General features: G+C 41.1%; 1 protein-coding gene across 4 annotated transcripts; it reads left to right on the top strand.

Moving 5' to 3' along the window:
• Positions 1 to 1,923: 1,923 nt before the first annotated feature.
• Positions 1,924 to 22,491, top strand: LOC121322726 (protein FAM227A-like). 4 transcript variants are annotated; one of them, XM_041262975.1, is made up of 18 exons: positions 1,926 to 2,162; positions 3,042 to 3,236; positions 3,503 to 3,636; positions 3,873 to 3,964; positions 6,958 to 7,057; positions 8,121 to 8,227; positions 13,075 to 13,218; positions 14,198 to 14,296; positions 15,357 to 15,461; positions 16,067 to 16,196; positions 16,820 to 16,933; positions 17,532 to 17,647; positions 17,871 to 17,973; positions 18,897 to 18,970; positions 20,454 to 20,611; positions 20,739 to 20,891; positions 21,153 to 21,225; positions 21,775 to 21,924. In XM_041262975.1, the coding sequence occupies exons 2-18, from the start codon at positions 3,226 to 3,228 to the stop codon at positions 21,850 to 21,852; spliced, it is 1,791 nt and encodes a 596-aa protein (XP_041118909.1). In that variant the 5' UTR covers positions 1,926 to 2,162; positions 3,042 to 3,225; the 3' UTR covers positions 21,853 to 21,924. The 4 variants fall into 4 exon arrangements, with proteins under 4 accessions (XP_041118908.1, XP_041118907.1, XP_041118909.1 ...); XM_041262973.1 differs by lacking the exon at positions 3,042 to 3,236 and having other exon boundaries at positions 1,925 to 2,162; XM_041262974.1 differs by lacking the exons at positions 3,042 to 3,236; positions 21,153 to 21,225 and having other exon boundaries at positions 1,924 to 2,162; positions 21,775 to 22,491.
• Positions 22,492 to 22,671: the final 180 nt, after the last annotated feature.

Below are 22,671 nucleotides of genomic sequence, written 5' to 3'. Positions count from 1 at the left end.
GGACATCCTGAGCCTTTGACAGTCCGGCCATGGAGGACGCGGAGCTCGCCATTCTGGTTCTCTAACTGGGCCTCTTTCAGGTAGGGCTGAAGGGCCTCTCAGATGCTACATGCCCCGTCCTTCTCGAGGGCCATGGTGGCATGTTGTATACCTAAGCAGCGCATGCAGAGGGTGTGCTTGCCTGCGGGATGCTGGTGTTGCAGGCCATACAGGGATGAGACCCAGACATAGGCGCTGGGCACCGTGTGCCGCTTATATTAAGCACCTGTGCCCCGAGATAATAATCTCATGGGCTATGCGTGGCCGCTACGCAGTGTGCCTACCCTAACCACGTGGTCAATAATATTTATCATTCTGTAGGTATACTGATGTCAGATGTCGAACAGGAGATGTTTAGAGAAAAGGAAGATTCTCAGATTAACAAATTCTTGATTTTTGATTAAAAGTTTTTAACGCTGAGTAGAAACATCATGGTTTCTAGGCTATTTATTTCTAAACTCAGTAAAGCAGTGCTGGATTCGACTAAAGAGGTAAAAATCAGTGTTATGAAGTTACAAGTTACTTGAACAAAATTGTAACTAGTTACATTTACAAATACTTACTTCACAAGTACAGTTTACATTTTACAGAGACATGTTATTTTTATTTTTGTTTGGTCAGGCTGCATCTCAAAATATTCTTTGAAGAGCCATCTAGCACACCCACTCATTCCCTCCCCTGACGCTATTATCTAGCGAGACGATGTGAAAGGTGTGTTCATGTGACATGTAAGGTTTGACTCGTAGTGTTGAATTGCTTTCTGATTTCCACATTATCAATACTTTTTATTTTTATTTTTTTAAAGAAGCATTACAGTTACAAGTTACTGAAAAATGTAATCCGATTACAGTAATGCATTAAATGCCATGTTCACCAGACTGGTGAAAATAACACTAATGAAATGGAAAGCAGAAAGCTATTTGTTAGACTTGTCATATATATTTTGTTTACTGAACATGTCATTGTTTTTGTTTTGTAACTAATATTGCCATTAAAGGGACTGTCATTCAGCTCAGTCAGACTGCTGCTATTAATTGGCTATAAGGAATACTCTTCCAGCATCACTGTACAATGTTTAATCACAATCAGTCCATGTCATTTCTAATCAAAGAGTAGTTTCTTAATACATTTCCAATCTTTTTTTACAACCCACTTGCCTTTGTGTTTAGTGTGCAATCCTGCCAAGTGATTTATTATTTTATGTATTGCAATTAATTAAGTATTGTTGTTTTGCTCTGATATATGCTGTGTTAAAGTGCTTTAATTTGAGTTAAGGAGATTTTTTTTTTTTTTATTTACAGTTACCTGCCATTTTTATATCAGTAAGAGCCAGCACAATATGTGCTAAACTGTTTATTTCCAGCGATTGTATTGCCATAGAATTGGAAAAGTTATGCAGAAAAGTGCATCACTAGGTGGTGCTGGCTCTCCTCCATAAAGACACTGATCTATGTTAAGTATGTTTATCGGTGGCAGCTAGAACCGAAGAGCAGCTCCTGAGCTCAGGTAAAACATACTGACACATTGAAATTAATTGCAATGTAATGTGTAGCTACTCATTGGGTATGTATTTCCACGCCCGTATTGTCCATTCTGTTTAAATAAAAAAAGGTATTTTCCATACTTGTTTACTTATTTTTTCCTACTAACTAGATTATTTTCTAGTTCAATAATTGTTTTACATCTGTACTTAAAACGAATGAGGCAACAATTAGAAACGTTGTCATTTGATCAATCTATTTTTATTCAGCTGATGCATGTTATTAAAAATGTTCTTAGATTAAAAACTAAACTGCGAAATAAAAAATAAAAAATACAAATAAAAAAAAAAGAACAAAGACATTGAACAACAATTATGTTTAATCTTTGTTGCTGTCTACAGTATTTGTGAGCAGGAATTTCCTGGAACTGTGGTTTCTATAGCGACCCAGTTTCCGCAGTAACAGAAGGACGCTTTAGTCCTAGGAAGCACACGTGGTGCGCACTCAGATTTGTGCATTGCATTCTTCTCACAACAGCAGAGCAGAAAAAATGGCCAGATTGTGCGTGGTAGGACTGCAGGCAAATTAGGATCTGTTCCTGGGTACAGGCATGACGCATATCGGTGGTTTCAGATATAGCAGGTAAAAAGTGCCCGTGTTATTTATTATGAAATGTAACTTAAATTTGATTTTAATTTAAAGAGTTGTTTATTTGACAATGACAGTTTTCAAACTGAATACACAGGGTAGCCTACTACTGAACCATTTGAATATTGGGAAATAACACTGTTGTCAGTATTTTTTTACTTTTACCTTTTATCGTGTAAATAATTTAAATTAAGACATGTTCTAAAAAAAATCTATTTTGCACCATTGTTCTGTCAAAATTGTGCTACTGTATACCGCAAATGTTGTATTATTGAGAATCAGACGCTATGGTGTTTGTTTTATGTTGTTGTATGAATATATAGCCTCGGTTTTTGTTATAATCTGTACAATTCTGCAGATTAAACTAAGAGATTAAAAACGCCTTTTAAAACGTAGTGCCTAGAGCTTGTCATAGGATATTCACACGTTATATTCCTGCTGCCTAAAGTAATTCCAGGACATTAGTACAGTATGTAAATCACAAGAATGACTTAATGCAATGGTAGAAGGTTTTAAATAGAGGCGGCTACAGTAGGTTCCCCTATAGCAGTGGGGAATGTAAACATGCTAATATGGTTTGCTTAATGTATAATAAACAAAGTTGCATTTTAAAGTTTACCATGGTAATTGTGCACTTCCCTGTGCTTTTTTTCTGCAGTTAATTTTCAACTGTGCTTAGTCAGGCTTTCACCAAGATATCATGATATTTTACTACAACTTAATGTTCATGCTGTTACTTGTTACTACATTCTGATGCACACATCTGTTTGTGGGGCAGCTGTAAAATCCATTATAATTCCTTTTCAATTCAGCAGACATTCATGTTGCACTCACAAAAACAATATTGTTCTTTGCTTTTTGTTTCTACTACAGCTGTGCTGAAATGAACATTATCACCTCCTAACTCAATACAACATTTACAATATAGAGAGCCCCTCCTGTCCCCCGGCGTTGCACACCAGGCACATGGGAATCAGAGCTCTGCATCTCAATAGTAACATTCCACCTAAAAGAACAAAGAAAACACTTCTTTTCAGATTGTTGGACTTTGGTGAATATGTTGGAAATGTAAGCAAAATTGATGGCGCGCAGATAGATTTTACAGGTCAACTGCATAGGTTCCATTCTTTGTAGATAATGGTGTACCAAACTGTTTGTGCAGTTTTGCATTTGCTATACTTTACTTCCTGTAGTTTACAATGGCATGTATCGTTCTTGACTATAGTTCTTAGTAGCACGCCTACTGTATGTTTTACCATGTCTTTACTGTGCACTTGCATCATGCTTATCTACTTGGCAGCTAAATTATATCTATTTTTTGGTTTTCCCAACAGGACTCCTACGGAGATGGCAGATATTAACCGGATCTGCTCTCCGATGGCGGCGTTTGAGGAAGACTTGAGCGAGGACCCAGCCACCCTGGAGAAGAAGAGAGCAGGCCAGCAGGAAGTGGTCAGCTCACCAGCGCGTATTCTTTTGTTGGCCCTTCAAACACATTATCTGCCTCAGTTCATTTCAGTGTTCATATTCTTTTAGTTTATCTGGAGTGGAACCATCAGGGTTCTTGGTCAGGAGACGAGACTATCACTATCTTCACTTAACTGTGCTATTAAAGTCAGTGCACTGTGGTTCTGCTGTGGGGTAGCCAAACAGTTAAAAAAAAAAACCTGGAATTGCAATGTGATCCTTAACCTTGTACCTCAGCATGTCTAGTGGGCTCAATTGACAAAGTGAATGAAAAGATTGCTCATCTCCACCTTCAGCTGCTACACTGCTCCAGCCAGCCGTCACCACCGGTAAGCCACAACATTGCAATCTCTCCAGTGTTCCAGGTTTGACATCTTTGGAGATCAATTCCATGTGTACTATATCAATCTGCTGGGGCTTTTTGTGCCATTTCTTCCCTACAAATCTGAGCAGCTAAAATTATGTTGATACTTGGCCTGACCCATTGACTACTTGTTATATTCGCTGGCTGCAGTATTAATAACTACAGTATTTGTGATAATTGAATGATGAGAAATGGCTGGATTTTTTGGACTGACATTTTCCTGACAAAGCAGTTGTAATCTGAGCTGCCATGGTTCTCTTACACAGGGTAGACTGTCTCAACCAGTAGCTAAAGAACACAGGCACAAATTGCAAACCTTGATCTTTTTTTTAAAAGCCCTGCATATTAACCATTTCTACTTGCCTGCTTCTAAACAGAACATTTTATTTATAGTCATATAAACCCAAGTAAAAATATTTGGAATACTGTTTGTACATGGTGTTGGATGCCCCACTTTCACTGTTCATTAAGCAATAACTGTAGCGCTGTAGGGTTGAGTGTACAAGGAAATAAACTAGCACACAACCAGCCTTAAAGTTATAGCAATTATGGAACACATTTTTTCAAAACCTTTAAAAAGTCAGCTTAGTTAAAAAAAGGTGTTTATTGGAAGAATAGTGCAGAAACACTCAATAGTGCTGAATCTAGAAATACTAAAATAAACTAAATAGATTCAATGAGAAATGTTTCAACTTTGGAAATTACTTCTAGTCCAAACATCTGTCATTGAATTTATAAGGTTTTTTTCAAGATTGTTTAGACAGCTGTCATTCAGTGGAGGATTGAGGCTGAGATGTATAAAGTAAAGCATATACAGTGGCTCTCAGAAGTATTCACCCCCCCTTGGATTTTTCCACATTGTATTGTGTTACAGCATGAATCAAAATTGACTCAATTAGGAGTTTTTGCCCCTGATCCACACAAAAAAGTTCATAATGTCAAAGTGAAAAACAAATTCTACAAATTGTTCTAAATTAATTACAAATATAAAACAGAAAATAATTGATTGCATAAGTATTCACCCCCTTTGCTATGACACACCTAAATAAGCTCTGGTGCAACCAATTGTCTTTAGAAGTCACATAATTAGTTGAATGGAGTCCACCTGTGTGCAATTAAGGCGTTTCACATGATTTCAGGTTAAATACACCTGTATCTGGGAGGTCCCACAGTTGGTTAGTATATTTCCTAACAAAAACTACATCATGAAGACGAAGGAACATTCAAAGCAAATCCGGAATAAAGTTCTTCAAAAGCACCAATCAGGAGCACAGTAAAGAAAAAGAAATGGAGAAAATATGGCACAACTGTGACTCTGTCTAGAACAGGCTGTGCTCAAAAACTGAGTATCTTGACGAGAAGGGCACTAGTCAGGGAGGCCACCAAGAGGCCTATGGCAACTCTAAAGGAGTTACAGTCTTCCAAGGCTGAGCTGGGAGACACTGTGCATACGGCAACAATAGCCTGGGTGCTTCACAAAACTGGCCTTTATGGACGAGTGGCAAAAAGGAAGCCATTGTTGAAAAAACTCACATCAAATCGCGGCTAGAGTTTGCCAGAAAGCATGTGGGAGACTCTGAGACCAAATGGAAGAAGATTCTATGGTCTGATGAGACCAAAATAGAGCTTTTTGGCCTCAACGCTAAGCACTATGTTTGGCGCAAGCCTAACACCACATATCATCCTGAGAACACCATCCCTACCGTGAAGCATGGTGGTGGCAGCATCATGCTATGGGGATGCTTCTCTGCGTCAGGGCCTGGAAAGCTTGTGAAGATAGAGGGCAAAATGGATGCACAAAGTACAGAGAAATCTTAGAGGAAAACCTGCTGAAGTCTGCAAGAGACCTGGGACTTGGGAGAAGATTAATCTTCCAGCAGGCAATGACCCCAAACATACAGCCAAAGCCACACTGGAGTGGCTTAAAAACAAAAAGGTCAATGTCCTGGAGTGGCCCAGTCAAAGCCTGGACCCCAATCCAATTGAGAATATGTGGAAAGAGTTGAAAATTGCTGTTCGCCAAAGGTCCCCATCCACCTTGATGGAGCTTGAGCAATTTTGCAAAAAGAATGGGCAAATATTGTAGTTTCCAGATGTGCAAAGCTGGTAGAAACTTATCCAAATAGACTCATGGCTGTAATTGCTGCCAAAGGTGCCTCTACCAAATATTGACCCAAGGGGATGAATACTTATGCAATCAATTATTTTCTGTTTTGTATTTGTAATTAATTTAGAACAATTTGTAGATTTTATTTTTCACTTAGACATTATGGACTTTTTTGTGTTGATCAGTGGCAAATATTCCTAATTAAATCCATTTTGATTCCATGTTGTAACCAATAAAATGTGGAAAAGTCCAAGGGGGTGTGAATACTTTTGAGAGCCACTGTATAATACTGATTCTATACTTACTGTTAAGGGATATCCTCCAGTGCACAAATCTAATGCTCCAGGTTTTATAGGTAGAGTTAAATAATGAACTGATTAAGACCTGGAAGGAAGTTAAAGCAATTGCAGCTAACAGAATAATTCCATACATTTTCTCCACCCTGCACCATCATTATAGAGTCTCAAATGTGAAGTTTCGAATGAAACACATTTAGCAAACATGTATCTTCACTTTAAAACATGATATCGGGTACTACATTAGGTTAAAGAAATCTGTTTGCAAGCCATGCTTTTAGACTCTTGCACTTCCCAGGTAATTTCAACTGAAGTGAAATTATCTCCACCTCTTTACTGGCACTTTACTGTTAATAACCAATCACCTGCTTCCCCTAGTGACTGACATGTTTTCAGCCAATAACATGCTTTGACCCAAAAGATACTGCTGAGTTGAAAAGACCACAGAGGTAAAGTAGTAACAGAATTCCTGGAAGGCAAGCAAACTGAGAGCTTAGCGTAGTATCGTTGTTGCTAGAGTTTCTTTAAATAGCTTGATACCAGTTTGTGTTTCAGGTAATTCCAGATGCAGATGAAAAGTCAATGAAACAGATCTTCCTGAGGTCCAGATGGGAAGCTAGTAAGGAGGATAGACCAAGGGCGCTCCAGAATAAAGGTACCGCTGTGGATTTATGTTCTTACAAATGCAGGCTGCTGAAAATACTTCTTCATATTTGTAGAGTGTGAATGTTGTCAGTTGGTTAACTGATTGCCGATTTTACCTGAATATATACACTGTTTACAATATGCACGGTTGTCTGCATAGTAAAACTTGGCAGGTTCTTAAGATTCAAGCAATGTGCATAGTTAGCATCTCGGGACATGATGTGTCACTCAATTCAGCTTCACTTCATTTTCAAACACGAGGCCAAAGGACTTTATAGAATGATGTCACACTCAATTTCATTCCAACTAAGGAGATACTGGTAGCTTGCACACAGGTGAGAATAAGGAAGTCACCCATCAACACACTGTCTAATTAATGTATTTGCCCTGTTCACATTCTGTCAGGGCACTGCCAGCTGGCACATTACGAGGTACAATATTGTTTACTTCTGAAAGTGATAAAAAAAAAAAAAAAAAAAAAAGAAAAAAAAAATATTATTTTGCATTGCATCTCTGGATTGTATAGTGATTTAGCTAAGAAAATAATTCTTATCTAATTCAAAACTTAATATCTGTTACAATTAGTTTATAGTTTATCTGCTTATTCTCCGGATATCTGTTACATATTTGGGTAATTTCACCTTAGTCTCCTGGGTTAGAGCAAGTTATTGTCAGAAAGCATGTCAGTCTATAGAGCTGGTTAGTTAATGACAGGAAAGAAGCCATTGAAGAGGTGGGGACAATTTCACTGTCCAGGTTAATTGACCAAGCATCACTAACTGAAAGCATGGTTAGCAACCAAATGTTTCTTCAACCGTTCCTTAAAATAAAGTTACCTATAACATGTATTTCTTTCAAAACTGCACATTTGAGACCTACATAATGAATGGAAGTGCAAAACATGATTTACAACCACTTTGATGTATAATGCTTACCTCTCAGTACTGCCAGTACATATTCCCTGTGCCTTACTTACTCTGTGGATAGATTCTGACTGACAGCTCAACTTCAGACACCTGTGACTGACTGATAGTGTGAAAATAAGAGGCTGGTGTTCTTCCTCATTGTCACAGTGAGGGATGAGAAGGAACTGAACAAGTTCGCTCGAAGATACCAAGAGCACTCTACACATGTCCTGGGGCTGGAGAATCAATCACAGACCAGTCTGAGGACCCCGAAGGTTAGTCAGAGCCCCGCCCCTTTGAGACAAAAGCAGGGGAGGTTTCTGTTACAGACGTGACAGGATAGATATGAAGTGGGGTTAATGATATCAAAATCAGTGTTCCCTTTTTAATTGGAAATGTAATTTTGGAAATGGCCCGATTGTTCTTCCTGTAGGGAGAAGAGCTTGGTTCCCAGTAGGATTATAGAATACAGAAACACAAATCAACTGGGATAAGCTGTTTGAGACTGAAAGAGGGTGCTAACAAGGTTTTACAATTTATTCATATTTTAGCACTAGCCTTAACGGTCCCCCGTTTTCATCTGAACATTTATATTCTTTGCTTGAATTTTAACTTCAATTTTTGCAGATCACAGAAAGACACCTCTGTAGAGGTTGCTGCTACTTCCTTGTACCTAATCACCTCACCTGTTGTAGTTCAAACTCACTCCAGTGGTCTTATGTCTTATGAACATGTGACCTACAACAAAGGTTCCAGGGTGCAGCCGTTTACCTGTGGTCTTGTAATTGTAATATTTGCACATCCTAAAACTACAAAGTGAAGAACCAAAAGTTTCTCAGCACAATAAAAGAGGGACCAGTAATAATATGATTAATTTAGTATTCCATTTACATCACATAGGCAAGGATGGAATGATGATTCACAATTCACTACAATTTGATCCATTCTGTGATTTTTTTTTTCCTACAAGCTAAATTACCATGTTTATGAAACAAGCTCAGGTGTGTTGAATTCAGTCCATAGTAAATGGATCAAACTGCATTGCAAATGAAGTCTTTTCTGCATCCCTGTATATGGGAGAGGGTCCAAGATGCAATGTTGCATCACACTTACTCCATGAATTCAACTGTTTGACAGTGGAGTAATCATGTGTGTGTTAGAATTTCCCTTTTAAAAGTTTGCTGCAATAAATCAGCGCAGTCATTTTGCAGTTTTTCCTTGATGTTCCGATGGTTATACTGTCCATTTACCATAAATTACCTTGGTTTGCAATATGTTTTTAATATGCTTCATCATGCCTCTCTGGGTTTTACAATGCTTACGTACGCTTACTGATGCTTTTACTATGCTTAATTTTAACATGCTATGCTTTTACTATGTGTAGTAGGGCGGTGTAACAAAGTGCCCGCCCCTGTGTATATTATCTGTTATGTGTTGCGTGTGGTGTGTTTAAATGTTGGTGTATAGACATTGGTACACGGGATATAAACGGGTCTGTGTAACACGAGTGTTTAAAAATGTATATGTGTATTTAGGCACGAGGATTGCACAGCACTTCACGTGCAAGTAAAATGTAGTAATATGTGAGCACGGGGAATTGCACTTTATTAATTCACGTGCTGGGATTCAAGTGAATAATTAATTGGTAATTGAATCCCAGCACAATAGTATATATAGATGCACGTTGTCACATACTGGCGGTTGGGTGTTCGGTGAGCGGAGAACGGGATTGGAGACGGAGGAAATAAGGAAAGTAGTAATAATAACAACAAAGTATCTGCTCACCGTGTCTGTCCGTGCACCGTTGTGTTAAGTTTAGTCTGTTTTCGTTTGTCTATTTATTTTGGCGTAGAGTGCCGTGTCCTGTGTTTTTCGTGTTTGTGTAAACCTTTTATTTTGTATTAAACCAGCGCCAACAGGCGTCTTCATCACTTCATTTCATCCGTCCTGTGTTTTGTGTATTTCATTACCTTTCCTGGTTCTGACGCCGCCCACTTCGGCCGTCTCTGTGACAGGCGGTAGGAAAGCCCTGCTGTTTAATCGTATTGTTTATTTTTAGAACGGGGTCTCCCCCTCCGCCCCTGTGTTATTTTGTATTTGTTTATTGTGTGTGTGTGTGTGTGTATAGATAGATAGATAGATGACTGCATTGTTTTGCAGCGTGGATGGGGAAGTCTCCCGAATTAAGTTATTAATTTGTTGCTAATTGGGAGATGGTCACCTGCATAAATACCTGCAGCTCCCTGCACTCCAGGGAGGGGGGTGTTCTGAGAGGCGGAGAAGAGAAGAGAAGAGAAGAGAAAGAACTTATAAAGAACTAAGGATCAGTGAAGGCGATCGCTTAGCCTGACCTTAGCATTTAGTGTTCGTGATTATTTTTGTTTGATTATTTATTTTTATGCTCTGTGAGCTAGAGTGTTTATTTTTGTTTAAATATTTTATTTATTTTTGTTATTTAATAAATGGCGCACGCCGCATCTTCTTTTTGTAAACTGCAGATACCTTTCTTGTTCGTCCTTCTTCTGGTCTGACGTCACCGCAACGCCATTTCCTGCCACACGTGGTGTCTGCCATGGGATCACCAGCACCTCCTGGACTGAGGCCAGGAGAGGTAATGCAGAAGAGTACTGCAGTCACAGGAGGAGATCAGCTGGGAAGCCCTCCTCCACAACATAAGCAAGACCTACTCCCTGAAGAAGAGTGGTCTTACAGCTGCTGGAGAGGGGACAGGAGGAAGGAGCCCGAACGTCCTGCGCCTGAATGGGAGGAGCCCGAACGTCCTGCGCCTAAGTGGGAGGAGCCCAAACGAACTGCGCCCGAGTGTGAGGAGCCCGAACATCCTGCGCCCAAGTGGGGGGTGCACGAACGTCCTGCACCTGAGTGGGAGGAGCCTGAGCGTCCACAGCCCAAGAGGGGGGAGACGGTGCGTCCACAGTCCAAGAGGGGGAAGGCTGAAGGTCCACAGCCCAGGTACCGGCCAGCAGAGGGAGAATGCCTGCTGGTTCTGCCTCCACCGCCGTGAGAGGACTGCTTGACACTCCCACCTCCACCAGCAGAAGGAGAATACCTGCTGGTTCCACCTCCACCTCCGTGGGAGGACTGTGTGCAGCTCCCACCTCTACCAGCAGAGGGAGAATACCTGCTGGTTCCACTTCTGTGGGAGGACTGTGTGCCGCTCTCACCTCCGCCAGCAGAGGGAGCATGCCTGCTGGTTTCCCCACTGCCTCCAGAAGGGGAGGAGCCCTTTCCGCCTTCGCCGCCAGAAGGGGAGGAGCCCCTGCCGCCTTCGCCAGGATCAGAGCAGCAGGAGCTGCCTCTGTCTCCCCCACCATCACCACCTGGAGAAGAGGAGCAGTAGTTGCCTCTGTCTCCACCACCACCAGGAGCAGAGCAGCAGGAGCTGCCTCTGCCTCCAACCCCGCTAGAGGGAGAGAAGCAGGAGCTGCCTTTCCCTTCAGTATTGGAGGGACCAGGGCAGGATGCTGCAGGACCTCAGCAGCCCCTGCATAGGTTGCTGAGTGGAGCACGGGGAAAAAACGCCCGGCTGCAGTGGCTGTGAAGGGGGCCAACCCCCGCATCACAGCTAGGCCTGGCACTCCTCCCGTCGTCACCTCCCGAGGGTCCGCAGCTGCACTGCCTCGCACCGCCCAAGGATGCCTGCCTCGCACTGCCCAAGGATGCCACGTCCGCATCACCTGGGGCTGCCTGGTTCTTCGCATTGCCCGGGGCTGCCTGGTGCTCCGCATCAACCGGGGCTGCCTGGTGCTCTGCATCATCTGGGGCTGGTTGTGTCTCTTTTATCCCCTAGGGTTGCCGAGGGTCCCGGTTCGCCTGGGGTTGCCGAGGGTCTCGCTTCAACTGGGGTTGCAGAGGGTCCTGCATTGCCTGGGGTTGCCTGTCTCTCCTCTGCTTCTCGTAGGGTTGCTGCTGGTCCTGCTTCGCCTGGGGCCGCTGCCGGCTCTGCTTCGCCTGGGGCCACTATCAGTCCTGCAGGACCGCAGGAAGCACCGGGGCCGACACCTCAGAAAAGGGGGCTGCCGGCTACAAAGAAGGGGTGGAGGTCAGACCATTTCCCCCAGCCGCACTTTCGCGGCAGGAAGTACGATGGCCGGAGCCCCACAAAGGGGAGCTGCCGGCCATGAAGAAGGGGGTGGGTGGGGATGTCAGGAGACCAGTTCACCCTGCTACAGCTCGGCTGGAGCCCCGGAAGAGGGAGCTACCAGCCAGGAAGACCTGGAGGGAGGAGGACCTCCCACCATGTCCACCCCCATGGATTACTCGACCCCTCTTCCGGGACATTGAGACTGAGGGGGGAGGTGGCTGTTGGGGCCATGTCTGCTTCGCACAAGGAGGGGGATATATAGCAGGGCGGTAGGAAAGCCCTGCTGTTTAATCGTATTGTTTGTTTATTTTTAGAATGGGGACTCCCCCTCCGCCCCTGTGTTATTTTGTATTTGTTTATTGTGTGTGTGTATGTGTGTGATGATATATATAGATATATATATATATATATATATATATATATATATATATATATATATATACCACCTTGGCCATGCGTTTTGTTTTGTTGTTTGTTCCATTGAGACCACTGTTTATGAACAACTGTGTGGAACTCAAATCTCATAGGATATTTTGCTGGTAGTGTAATTAATTCATTAACTCACAGCCCTCCATTCTGCCTACATGTTTTTAAGCACTCGTTAGGAAACGTCTTCCATTAGAGCAACTGAATTCTCTGTCTGTCTTCCAAATCTGTCCCAGTTGAAACTGTGCTGACATTGCTCTCGTGCCGATGGAAACAAACAGGACTCATTTCAAACTGCTCTCCACTTGATCCCAGTGGAAACTGGAAGTGAAACTTAAGAGCAAATATAGATGATTGCCGTTAAAGTTCTCATGCTACAAAGAGTACATGGATGTTGCCAGTAGTTCCCAGTGGGAGTTTCGGAGTAAAACTGATAGTCCATTTAGTCCCATACCTCTCCTTGGTGCCATGTTAAAGCCCTGACCATTTCAAATGACTTCAGAGCAGAATTAGACCCCTGTAACTGGAGATGAGTGCTGATTGGCCCAGAGCTCAATGTATTTTGTGCTTTTTTTTTTTTTTTTTTTGTTGAAGAGGACCAAGGAAAAACCAAAGCTGGTCGAGCTACAGCAGTACCCCGGCTTTACCACTGGGGCACCAACTGCTCTACCCAATGGCACGTCCCTCGACGACGTTGTCAAACATGTCATACAGGCCCAGGAAAAAATAGGGCGAAAGGTAAAGTTAAACTGCTCAGAGCAGTGAGCTGATATTATTCCACATTAAGAACCATTTGGGGAGTATTGGGACTTCAGTACTTGGTAATTCCCTTTGTAGAGTTATAGAAACCTGCTGTTAACTTCTGCTAATGTTTAAAACTGCAGTGTGTATCCCAAGGCAAGTGCATGTATATATAGTGACTGTCCTGTTTGGCAGGGTGTTAACTCTCCTGCAACAGTAAAGAAGCTCTACTACCTCTCTTTATAAATGTACACTACAAATGATAATTCATAGTTGTTTCATTCAATTTCTTATGATATTACTACTTATATGTGCACATAATTCACATCACAAGAGAAAGCTCAGACCTACTCATTTCAATGCGTCTCGACTGTCTTCAATCTGAAGGGTAGTTTAACCCTTTGCTTTCCACTGGAGGACATATGGTATTTGGGTGCGATAGTGTACAGTTATTTAAATACAGTCAAGAGACCAACAGAAAGTGGCCTTAATAGTGGGATAAGCTTACTGGTGTAGTATTTGTACTACATAATTAAAATAATTAAAAAAGAAGCTATATATATATATGCAACATACTATTGAAAGTTAAGTCAGATTGTGTAACTGTATATATTACTAAAGAAAATAGTAGCTAATATACTGTAAGGAGGACTAAAAAGTCCCTGCGAAAAGCAAATGGTTACATTTGTTTTGTGATATTTTTGGAAACTGGGGACTGCATGGGAAACTATTGGTTAGATAACAATATAAGTCTGTGGAAAAAGATCTGTACTGAGTTTTGTCCAAATTATGTCGGGTGAATTGACATGGACTGACGAAGTTCTTACTTTACCCTTTGAAATAATGCAAATGCTGTGCATGTAGCCTATATAATTACTGTAAATATGTATGTTATTGTGCATTGCAGAGGCCAATGCTTTATAAACAGTGTACTTTATAAATTCAATAAAAAATAAATCCATTCTGTCTCTTTCAGCCGAAGTACCAGGCAGAGTTCAGGCGCATGTTGAGATCCTCAGTGACACGCACTATACTTCTGGACACTTTCTGGTGGTTTTTCCTCCAGAACTACCAGGTGGGTAAGACTGGGTTACAAATGTAACGGAAACAAAGTCCTTTTGAGTTTAAACTACATAACTGCATCCTTCCGATCAAAAAGCCTTTTTGTTTTTAATTACTAGGTAAAAGAAACTCATTCTATTACCTTTGCTGTGTCCAGTATTGTCCGTGTCACAGCGTTATTGTTTTACACGCATTGGTAACTCTTGAATTTTGTTATCACAAATCATCTGAGCAATGTATTTACACGGTGCGTTAGCCAGTAGAAAGATCATTTCTTTTCTAAGAGTCACAGTGTATCCAGTTCACGCTCCCTCCTGCAACAATGCTGTTTTTTTGCTCCCACAATATGCCACTCATTTTAATTATTGTTGCAGGAAGGAGCATAATCTGAAGACACTCTGTAATGATTTGAATAAATGTTATTTTTCTTCTTGATTTATTTGTAATGTGTGAATAAAAATATCAAAACAGTGGGGGTTATGTTGAAAAAGTAATGCTGAGATATGGACAACAGAGGATACAGCAAAGGTAAAGTCATGTTTTTTTGAGAACACTGCCGGGTGTTCTGTAACACTTTAATGCCAAATATGGAATTGCAGAACTTCCAAGAGAACTTTATTGATATAGTGGTAAGCTGTATCCCTGTTCACCAAGCAAAAAAACCTGTTTCACAACCAATCATTTATTTAGCCCCATCAGTTATCATTGCCACCAAAAGAAACCAGTGCACGCACATACAAAGGGTCCTCATAATTGCATAGTAATCACATAGTACTTGTATGGTTAAAAAATATTTATTTATTGGATTATAGCCAAATGTAAACCAAAAAGTCTGTGGGAGGCTAGGAGTGGATGATCAAAGTTTGGTGAAGATTGGTGCAAAATCAAAACTGTTATCATTCTTGTCCACCATGTAGAGAGTGATAGAAAGACGGACTCGATCAGACCATAAGGATCCCAATATTTTAGTGATGACCCTGAAAATATCCTAAACAGCCTTACATAGAAAACTACACATCTTAATGAACCCCATGTAGGCTGGTTGTGATCCTGTCTCTCGGTGTGTCTCCTAGTCTGAGCCGCACACCCAGGAGAAGCTGTTCTTCCGGATTTCAGAGAGTTATGTCCGACTCTTGACCCAGAGCCCCCCCTCTCCATATGGAGACCTCTTCCTGAAGGTACTGTCTGGAAACACGTTTCAGATACCCAGAACACCGTAACTGCCACCTTGTTGAAAGCCAGAAAGCCAATGAGAAGCCATCACAATGTACCTCCACTTACTACACATTCAGTCTGTTATACAACATAGCACATAGGATTACCACAAGTGCAATGTGTCATAGTTTATAGAGTCAAAGGATCATAATTATACTGTTTACAATTAATTCATTGTAAAATTGTAATATTTGTAATGAAGATACAGCATTAAATGAAAACTCTGTTTTGTTACCTTTTCTAGTTTTAACATGGTAAAATTATTTTATTTAGACATGAAAAAAGTTAAAGGATTTGACACAATTTCTGAACATCTTATCCTGCGTACAGATTTCATCTATAGAGCATATGACAGAATTTTATCTAAAGTTATTTAAGATAACGTCACTTTTATGACTAATCCTAGTTTCTGATTTCAGATATTTTTTTATAAGAAATTGCACAAGATGACTCTCTTAAACAATAAGACATACCTTATGCACAACTTGTAGTGTAAATCATTTTATTGATTATATATGATTTAGCAAAATGGGGAATCCTGATTTTTTTCCTACTTGTTCTCTTCTAGGAGTTCCCCAGGACCCTAAGCCAAGCTGTCTATTCCTGCTTTTGCTTCAGCTTTCCCCAATCCTGGCACCAGTTCTACTGCCAGTCCTTCTTATCACAGCTGTGCGACACTGCCTTCCAGTGGACTGGAGGTGAGAGCGAGGTCGCAGAAACACACACACACACACACACACACACACACACACACACACACACACACACACACACACATACGTTTGTTTATAGTGTTTATGAGGACTTTGCATTAACTCTCAGAGAATTACACATAATGTAGACACTCGAGATCATTTTAGTCTACTCATGTCAATATTAAGCATTAAGCCAATTCTTTGTATAGCTGCTGAAAAGGTGTATTTATTAGCATGTACTGTTCTTGCAGCCTAAATGATAGTTGTCCTATAACTTTGTTGTATACTGCTTTATTGTTTAAAAATCCACTTTTCTATTCATGATCAGTGTGTTTAATATGTTGTGAATTTCACTGAAAAGTGGGAAAGGTTAATGCAGGGAGCACCGTTGAGATAGGTGGCTAATAGTGATCTCATTGTTTTGAATGGACTCTGCGGTTCATTAGATTTCCGAGAAGTACCTCAGGTATGATTTTTCAAAGGAGATGTCAACCATACCAATACTGAGACTAAAGCATGGTAGAAACTCACATTTGTACGGCTGATGTCATGGATTTGGTGATGTGTAGTGGCACGCCAGAGCTGGCATGTGCACTGTGATTGGTCCCTTTGAACGATTATTACAGGTATCCGTCCCTCCCCTGAGGTCCACAGCAGATGGAATTTCCTGGCTCTGGAACCTGAGGGAGTGAGGAAGGAGGAGATTTTTTCTGGGAATGACAAGTGCAACAAGGGGGCTGGTGAGATTTTTTTTTTTTCTTCCTCAGAAAGTCAACACACGACACTTTCCTGTTTGAAGTAGAGTTTAATCTTTAAATTCTGCTGTACAGTAGCTCAAGGAAGCAAAACAAAGCACAGATCTGATGTAATGGCACAAGACTAAGCTGAAGGTCATTCACTGTGACAGAAAAGACATTATCTACTGGAAAAGAGTCCTATTGTAAACAAAAAAACATTTTTTTTATCCAGACCAGCGACAATGGAGCACTATCCATTTGTACAGATAGCACTGCTGGAGCTGCTCCATAATGTCACGATATAATTGTGTATTTCCAGACCAGTGTTCAGTACAGGACCCTAGCTGATAAATAAAAGGGAAATCTTGTTGCCCTGACAACTTGCTTGCTATAGCCATATGAATAGAGAACTTGCATTGGATCCCTTATCATATCCTGATTTTGAAGTGTTTCTTAATTAAAAAGGATTATATTGTGTTTACTAATTGCATCAATGTAGAGTTGAGAATCATAAATCTATTCATACATGAATTTCACCTCCAGAAGTTATGTGTTTATATTATCTTTATTACACACCTGGACTCCTGGTTTTGATGTGCAGGATCGCCCATGTCTTTCCTGAGCTCTACGTTGTCCAATTCAGTCCTGCCCTCCCTGCCCTCCGGTGGAAGACTGGCACATCAGCAGAGCACCCAGCTGGCACAGCTGCGCAGCAAGGTAGCACTGTGTCTTCTTCATAGTGTGATGTCTACTTGTGATTCAGCACATTTGTAACCATTGATCTGGCCCCTTTGCATCACTGTGCCCGAGATGTGGTGCTTCTTACTGATGTATTGTTGTGCTCCGAGTGATGTTTAAGAGCTCTTTTGATGACTATAAATGTAATATTTCCTGTCTGTACCAAGTGTAGTGCAGGGTTCATGCATTTTGTGTGTTCCAGAGCTCTCAGTACTGTGCCAGGATCTCCAGTCAGGTATCAATGAACTCTGCCTCCTCAACACAAGGAACGCTGGGAACCCCCAGCTGCATTCCCATGACAGCAGGTAAGAATCTGCATGACTCAAAGTAGTACCACATATCATGTGTAATGCATGTGTGCTAACATGTGTTTCTTTCGGAACTGCACATTTGAGACCTATTTAGCTAATGGAAGTACAAAACAGCAGATAAAATTTATGAAATTATTTTGTTAGCTACAATTACTTTAAGGACATAGGGATTGTACTAGTAAATAAACAAAAGAATCAGTTTGATTAGGTGAGTGGTACAATATTGGGTCCCCCAGACCTTTACGCATTTCATCTGCAAACAAGTGTATCACCTTATTGAAAATATTCAAAAAAATTACCTGTTATAGTCACTGTAGCTGACCAAATGATTCCATAAATCTTAGTCAATTTTCACATCAGTTTAATGAGCAGTTCTGAAAAAACCACATGTGTTTTTTTTTTAATTTTATAGTATGAGATCTGGTACTAGTTTAGGTAAAAGGAAGCTCTGAGTTTCTATGCCTTATTTTCAGGTTATCGTTTGCACTTGCACTTCCTGGGTCATTTTGTCTTAGCAGTGTCTTCGGGGTCAAAACATGTTACTGGATGAAAGCATGTCAGTCAGTAGTCAGTAGCCTCTAATTAGTTATTGACAGGAAAGAAGCCAATGAAGCGGGTGGAGACAATTTCACCCTGCAGGTGAAATGATCCAGGAAGTGCAAAGCAGTCTAAAAGCATGGCTTGCAAACATGTCTTTAACCAAGTGTAGTATCACAACTCAAGTTTTTAAATGAACATACATGTTTGTTGAAAAGTGTTTCTTGCAAAACTGCACTTTTGAGACCTATGCAATGAATGGCTGTGCACAGCAGTGAAATTCTACAATTACTTAACAAGTGCCGGTAAAATGTCATTTTGAGAAAGTTATTCCAGAAATCCCAGCTGTAGCTTTGAGATTCATGTGACTTGTTTTTCAGATACCAATAGAAAGGCTGGTCAGGCTCTGAAGGCATCACAGAACGAAGGCATGCAACATAAACCTAAGAGAGAGGTGAGCTACAGTGGGCGGCCAGAGACACACAGAAATCAAACTCGACTCTGATTCTTCTCTGGGAGTCAATGTGTTTGCACAATGTTTTGAATGCATGGTAGGATGAGCTCAAGTTATTGTATTGCCTTGCATATAAATACAATATAATAGATCCCAAGCTGAAATAAATATGGTAATTTAAACATGTTTTCCAGTAATCCAGTATGCCATGAGTTCTCATCGCTTAATTTGTTATTTAGCATTCTATGGTTTTGCGGTTACTCCACATACAGTAATTGTAAATGGCCTTAATAAACAGAAGTTTTGCACAAAGTGAAGCAACAGCCATATGGTGTACAGCCATGTAACGGGGGGATGCGTTACGTGTGCCGGTCGTCACTGAATAACAATGAGGCAAACACAGAGCATTGGGTGCTGACACGCCACACTGGCGCACAGATTTAATAACACAGGTGCTGCCACTAGGATACCAGCAGATTCAATAAAGACAACAAACAAAACAATGTTCAAAATAAAGTTTGCCCACAAATGGCGAAGGCTAGTCCCACTAAAAGGAAGGTCCCCCTCCAGGAGCCTACTACACTACTGACCCTCACTGTGCTTAGTTTGGGATTAAACCCCTTAAACTGACCTACTTCTGGGTTCCCGGAGTCCCAGCATCCTCACGCGATTCCTGCCGTTTAAGCAGCCTCGGCTAGGTAATTCCTTCACAAGCAGCATCTTGGAGTGGAAGGGTTTTGTGCAGTAGTTCTTTATATAGAGCGGACGCTCTCCTCCTCGATGACAACAAGAGCCAGCTTCTGCTCAGCGCCTGTCTGTGTAGCAATGGCCGTGCAATAGCCTCGAGCTCTGGCGCAGATGCTTTTTGAGCTCTGCGAAGCCTCCTGGGCAAGCCCCCCAGCCAATCAGGACCTCCCGATCAGCTCAGCACCAAGGAAGCGTAACTGCTCAATTGGTTGCCCAGCAAGGCGTCTCCTGTTCCGCATGCCAGCTATACACATTTGGGTTGGAAAGGCTTTTTACCAGAATGGTTCCTTACTGTTGAGATTACCCTCTTTTAATCAGACTGCTTAGTGAACTCCTTGATAGAGAAGCTTCTCTCAGCTACAGTGGTGACGACGAAGGTACTTATCCAAGTTTGTCAGCTCTGCTATGTTGCTCTACATGTCTGAAACAGGGAGATACATACTTAATAACTGCAGGGATCATGCCCCTTACGTATCGAATTAAATAAGGTCATTCACCAAAAAGCATGAGCTACGTAGTTTAGGTGTTTTTATTCTTTTATCCAAGTGTGCATACATATGACTAAAGAGCAAAAAGCTTTACAATTAATTCACATTTATTCTACCAATGCCCCACGTTTCTTTTTTAATATATATAGATCTCACACACCAAATTGGTCCTCAGGAGAGGGGGGGGGAGCCCCCCTCTCTCTCTCTCTCTCTCTCTCTCTCTCCCCCTCCTCCTCCTCCTCCCCTAGTCTCTCCCAGCAGGTCCTGGTCCAGAGTTCATGAAGAGTGTGTTTAACCTGTGGGGTTACAGCCCCCTGGTGCAGTGCTACTTCCGCAACCAGAAGACGGATATTCGTGCCGGGATAGACATCTTGGTGCAGAGAACTGAGATCCTGAACCTGCCACCATATCCTTTCTTTGCACTATTACCTGTATTTAGTCTATACCCTGCCAAACAGGTCTTCAGATTTATTTAACAAATCCGATTTAGGTTTTCATGATAAGGGTAAATGTGCCTTAACCCCTTGTATCACAGCAGACTCAACCACGTATTGGGAGATCGTGATACAGAATCACTACCGCAGGAGAACCCAGGGAGAAGCTTTCAGAGCACAACATTCCCAACGCCTGAGAGAACTTGCCGCGCTCCACCGCAAACACAGAGCAGAGAGGGATCAGTTTAGCAGGTACGCTGCAGGCTGCCAGCATTGCCCTGTCTATAACAGCCACCCTCCACAACAATTCAAAATGAGAGCCACCAGGATGAAGTTAAAGATGATGGCTTATAATGTACAGAATAGTATAGAATAAGATGGCAATGAATAGTTTTAAAAATTGGATGTGGTGTTCCAGACCTAGATGTCAATAGGTAACCAGCCTGCCAAGAAACAGTATTTATTCCACACTGGCTGACAGCTCTGTGATGCTGTGATCTATCACTTCTACAGGAAAGTGAAGAAGTTGCTGTCTCAGAAATACGAGATCAAAAGATTGAGTGAGCTGTTGTATCCTGATCATAAAGTAAGCAGGAACACTTTTAAACATTTGGCAGTGGCCTAGAGGAGTGTAGCTGTTTTGTACTCCCATTAGCTACACAGGTCTCAAATGTGCAGTTTTCAATGAAACACATTTTACATCTCAGCAGTGTCTTCTGGGTTAAGGCATATGACTGGCTGTAGGCACATCAGTCAGTAGGGGAAGTAGCTGTTTGGTTATTGACACGAAAGAACCCAGTGAATGGGTGGGTCAAATTCCCCCTCTAACTGATCTAGATAGTACAAGATAGTCTAAAAGCATGACTTGCAAACAGAGATTTCGTTAATTCTGAATAGTACCAGATATCATGTTTTAAAATGAAAGTACAAGGTTGCTTAAATATGTGTTTCTTTCAAAACTGCACATTTGATACCTGTTTAATGAATGGATTTGCATAGCGAAGAAAATGTATGTAACTATTTTGTTAGCTGCAATTACTTTAATTCCCCTGCACAGTAGAAAGAAAATCATCTGTGCTATATGTGTTGGACTGTACTGTACCATTTTGACTAAGATAGTTGTTTTGGTTTTCAGTGGGAGATTGAGTGGGGGACTGAGTCCCCAGAAGAGTTGGCGTTGGCTTTTGAAGAAGCTCTCCAATCGCAGGGCTGACAGCAGGCATGCAGTACTGAGAGTCCTGACTGTACTTACCAGCAGCACAGACCAATAAGCAATTGAGGAGGACAGGAGTGTACCATTTAATAAATGAGACACTGGATAAATCAGATCAATATTAAAAGTGTCACCAAGTTATTTACTCATTAGTAGTCAGCTGTGGTATAACAGGTCAAGGTTGTAGCTTATAAAATACTTTCATTAATCTTAGCTATTGTTCCCTTCCATTCACTGTAAAGATCTCAGGTGTGCAGTATGATACTCACCCTGACAGATCCTTTAGGGTCAAACATCTTTACAGGCTGCAAAGCATGCCATAGGGAGCAGCAGCTGGTCAGTTTCACTCTCCAGGTGAAGAGATCACGTGCAAGAAGCGAGGATTGCAAACAGATTTATTTAACCGATGTCGTACCAGATACCATGTTTTCAAATGAAAATATGTGTTTGCTACAAAGCTAGATTATTTTTAGAACTATGTATTGGAGACTTTATTAGTAAATGGATGTGCATGGCATGTAGCCCCATTTGTGGAATTACTTTTGGAAGCTACAGTCCCTTTGTATTTGTTGCAGCAACACCCAAGGAGTCCCTCAAAGTTGTTTATTTTATATATTCTCCACTCCATATTTACCCTAGTCAGCCCTTAACATGTGTGTGTGTGTGTGTGTGTCTATATATATATATATATATATATATATATATATATATATATATATATATATATATATATATATAATTTAATAGATAGATTTATTTGATAATACAATAGTACCATAGTTAACCTTAACGTACATTATTAGTGAAATAAAATGTTAA

The sequence above is a fragment of the Polyodon spathula genome, chromosome 11 (genome assembly GCF_017654505.1).
Source record: "Polyodon spathula isolate WHYD16114869_AA chromosome 11, ASM1765450v1, whole genome shotgun sequence".
NCBI lineage: Eukaryota > Metazoa > Chordata > Actinopteri > Acipenseriformes > Polyodontidae > Polyodon > Polyodon spathula.
The sequence above is the reverse complement of the archived record's forward strand: the minus strand, read 5'-3'. Positions and strand labels throughout refer to the sequence as shown.

Excerpts from the sequence above, each read along its gene's own strand:
- LOC121322726 (XM_041262973.1), top strand. The coding sequence starts at position 2,131 with ATGACGCATATCGGTGGTTTCAGATATAGCAG. Across the intron at positions 17,974-18,896 it reads CTGCATTCCCATGACAGCAG|ATACCAATAGAAAGGCTGGT; the intron begins GTAAGAATCTGC and ends CTTGTTTTTCAG. Across the intron at positions 20,892-21,152 it reads GAGAGGGATCAGTTTAGCAG|GAAAGTGAAGAAGTTGCTGT; the intron begins GTACGCTGCAGG and ends TCACTTCTACAG.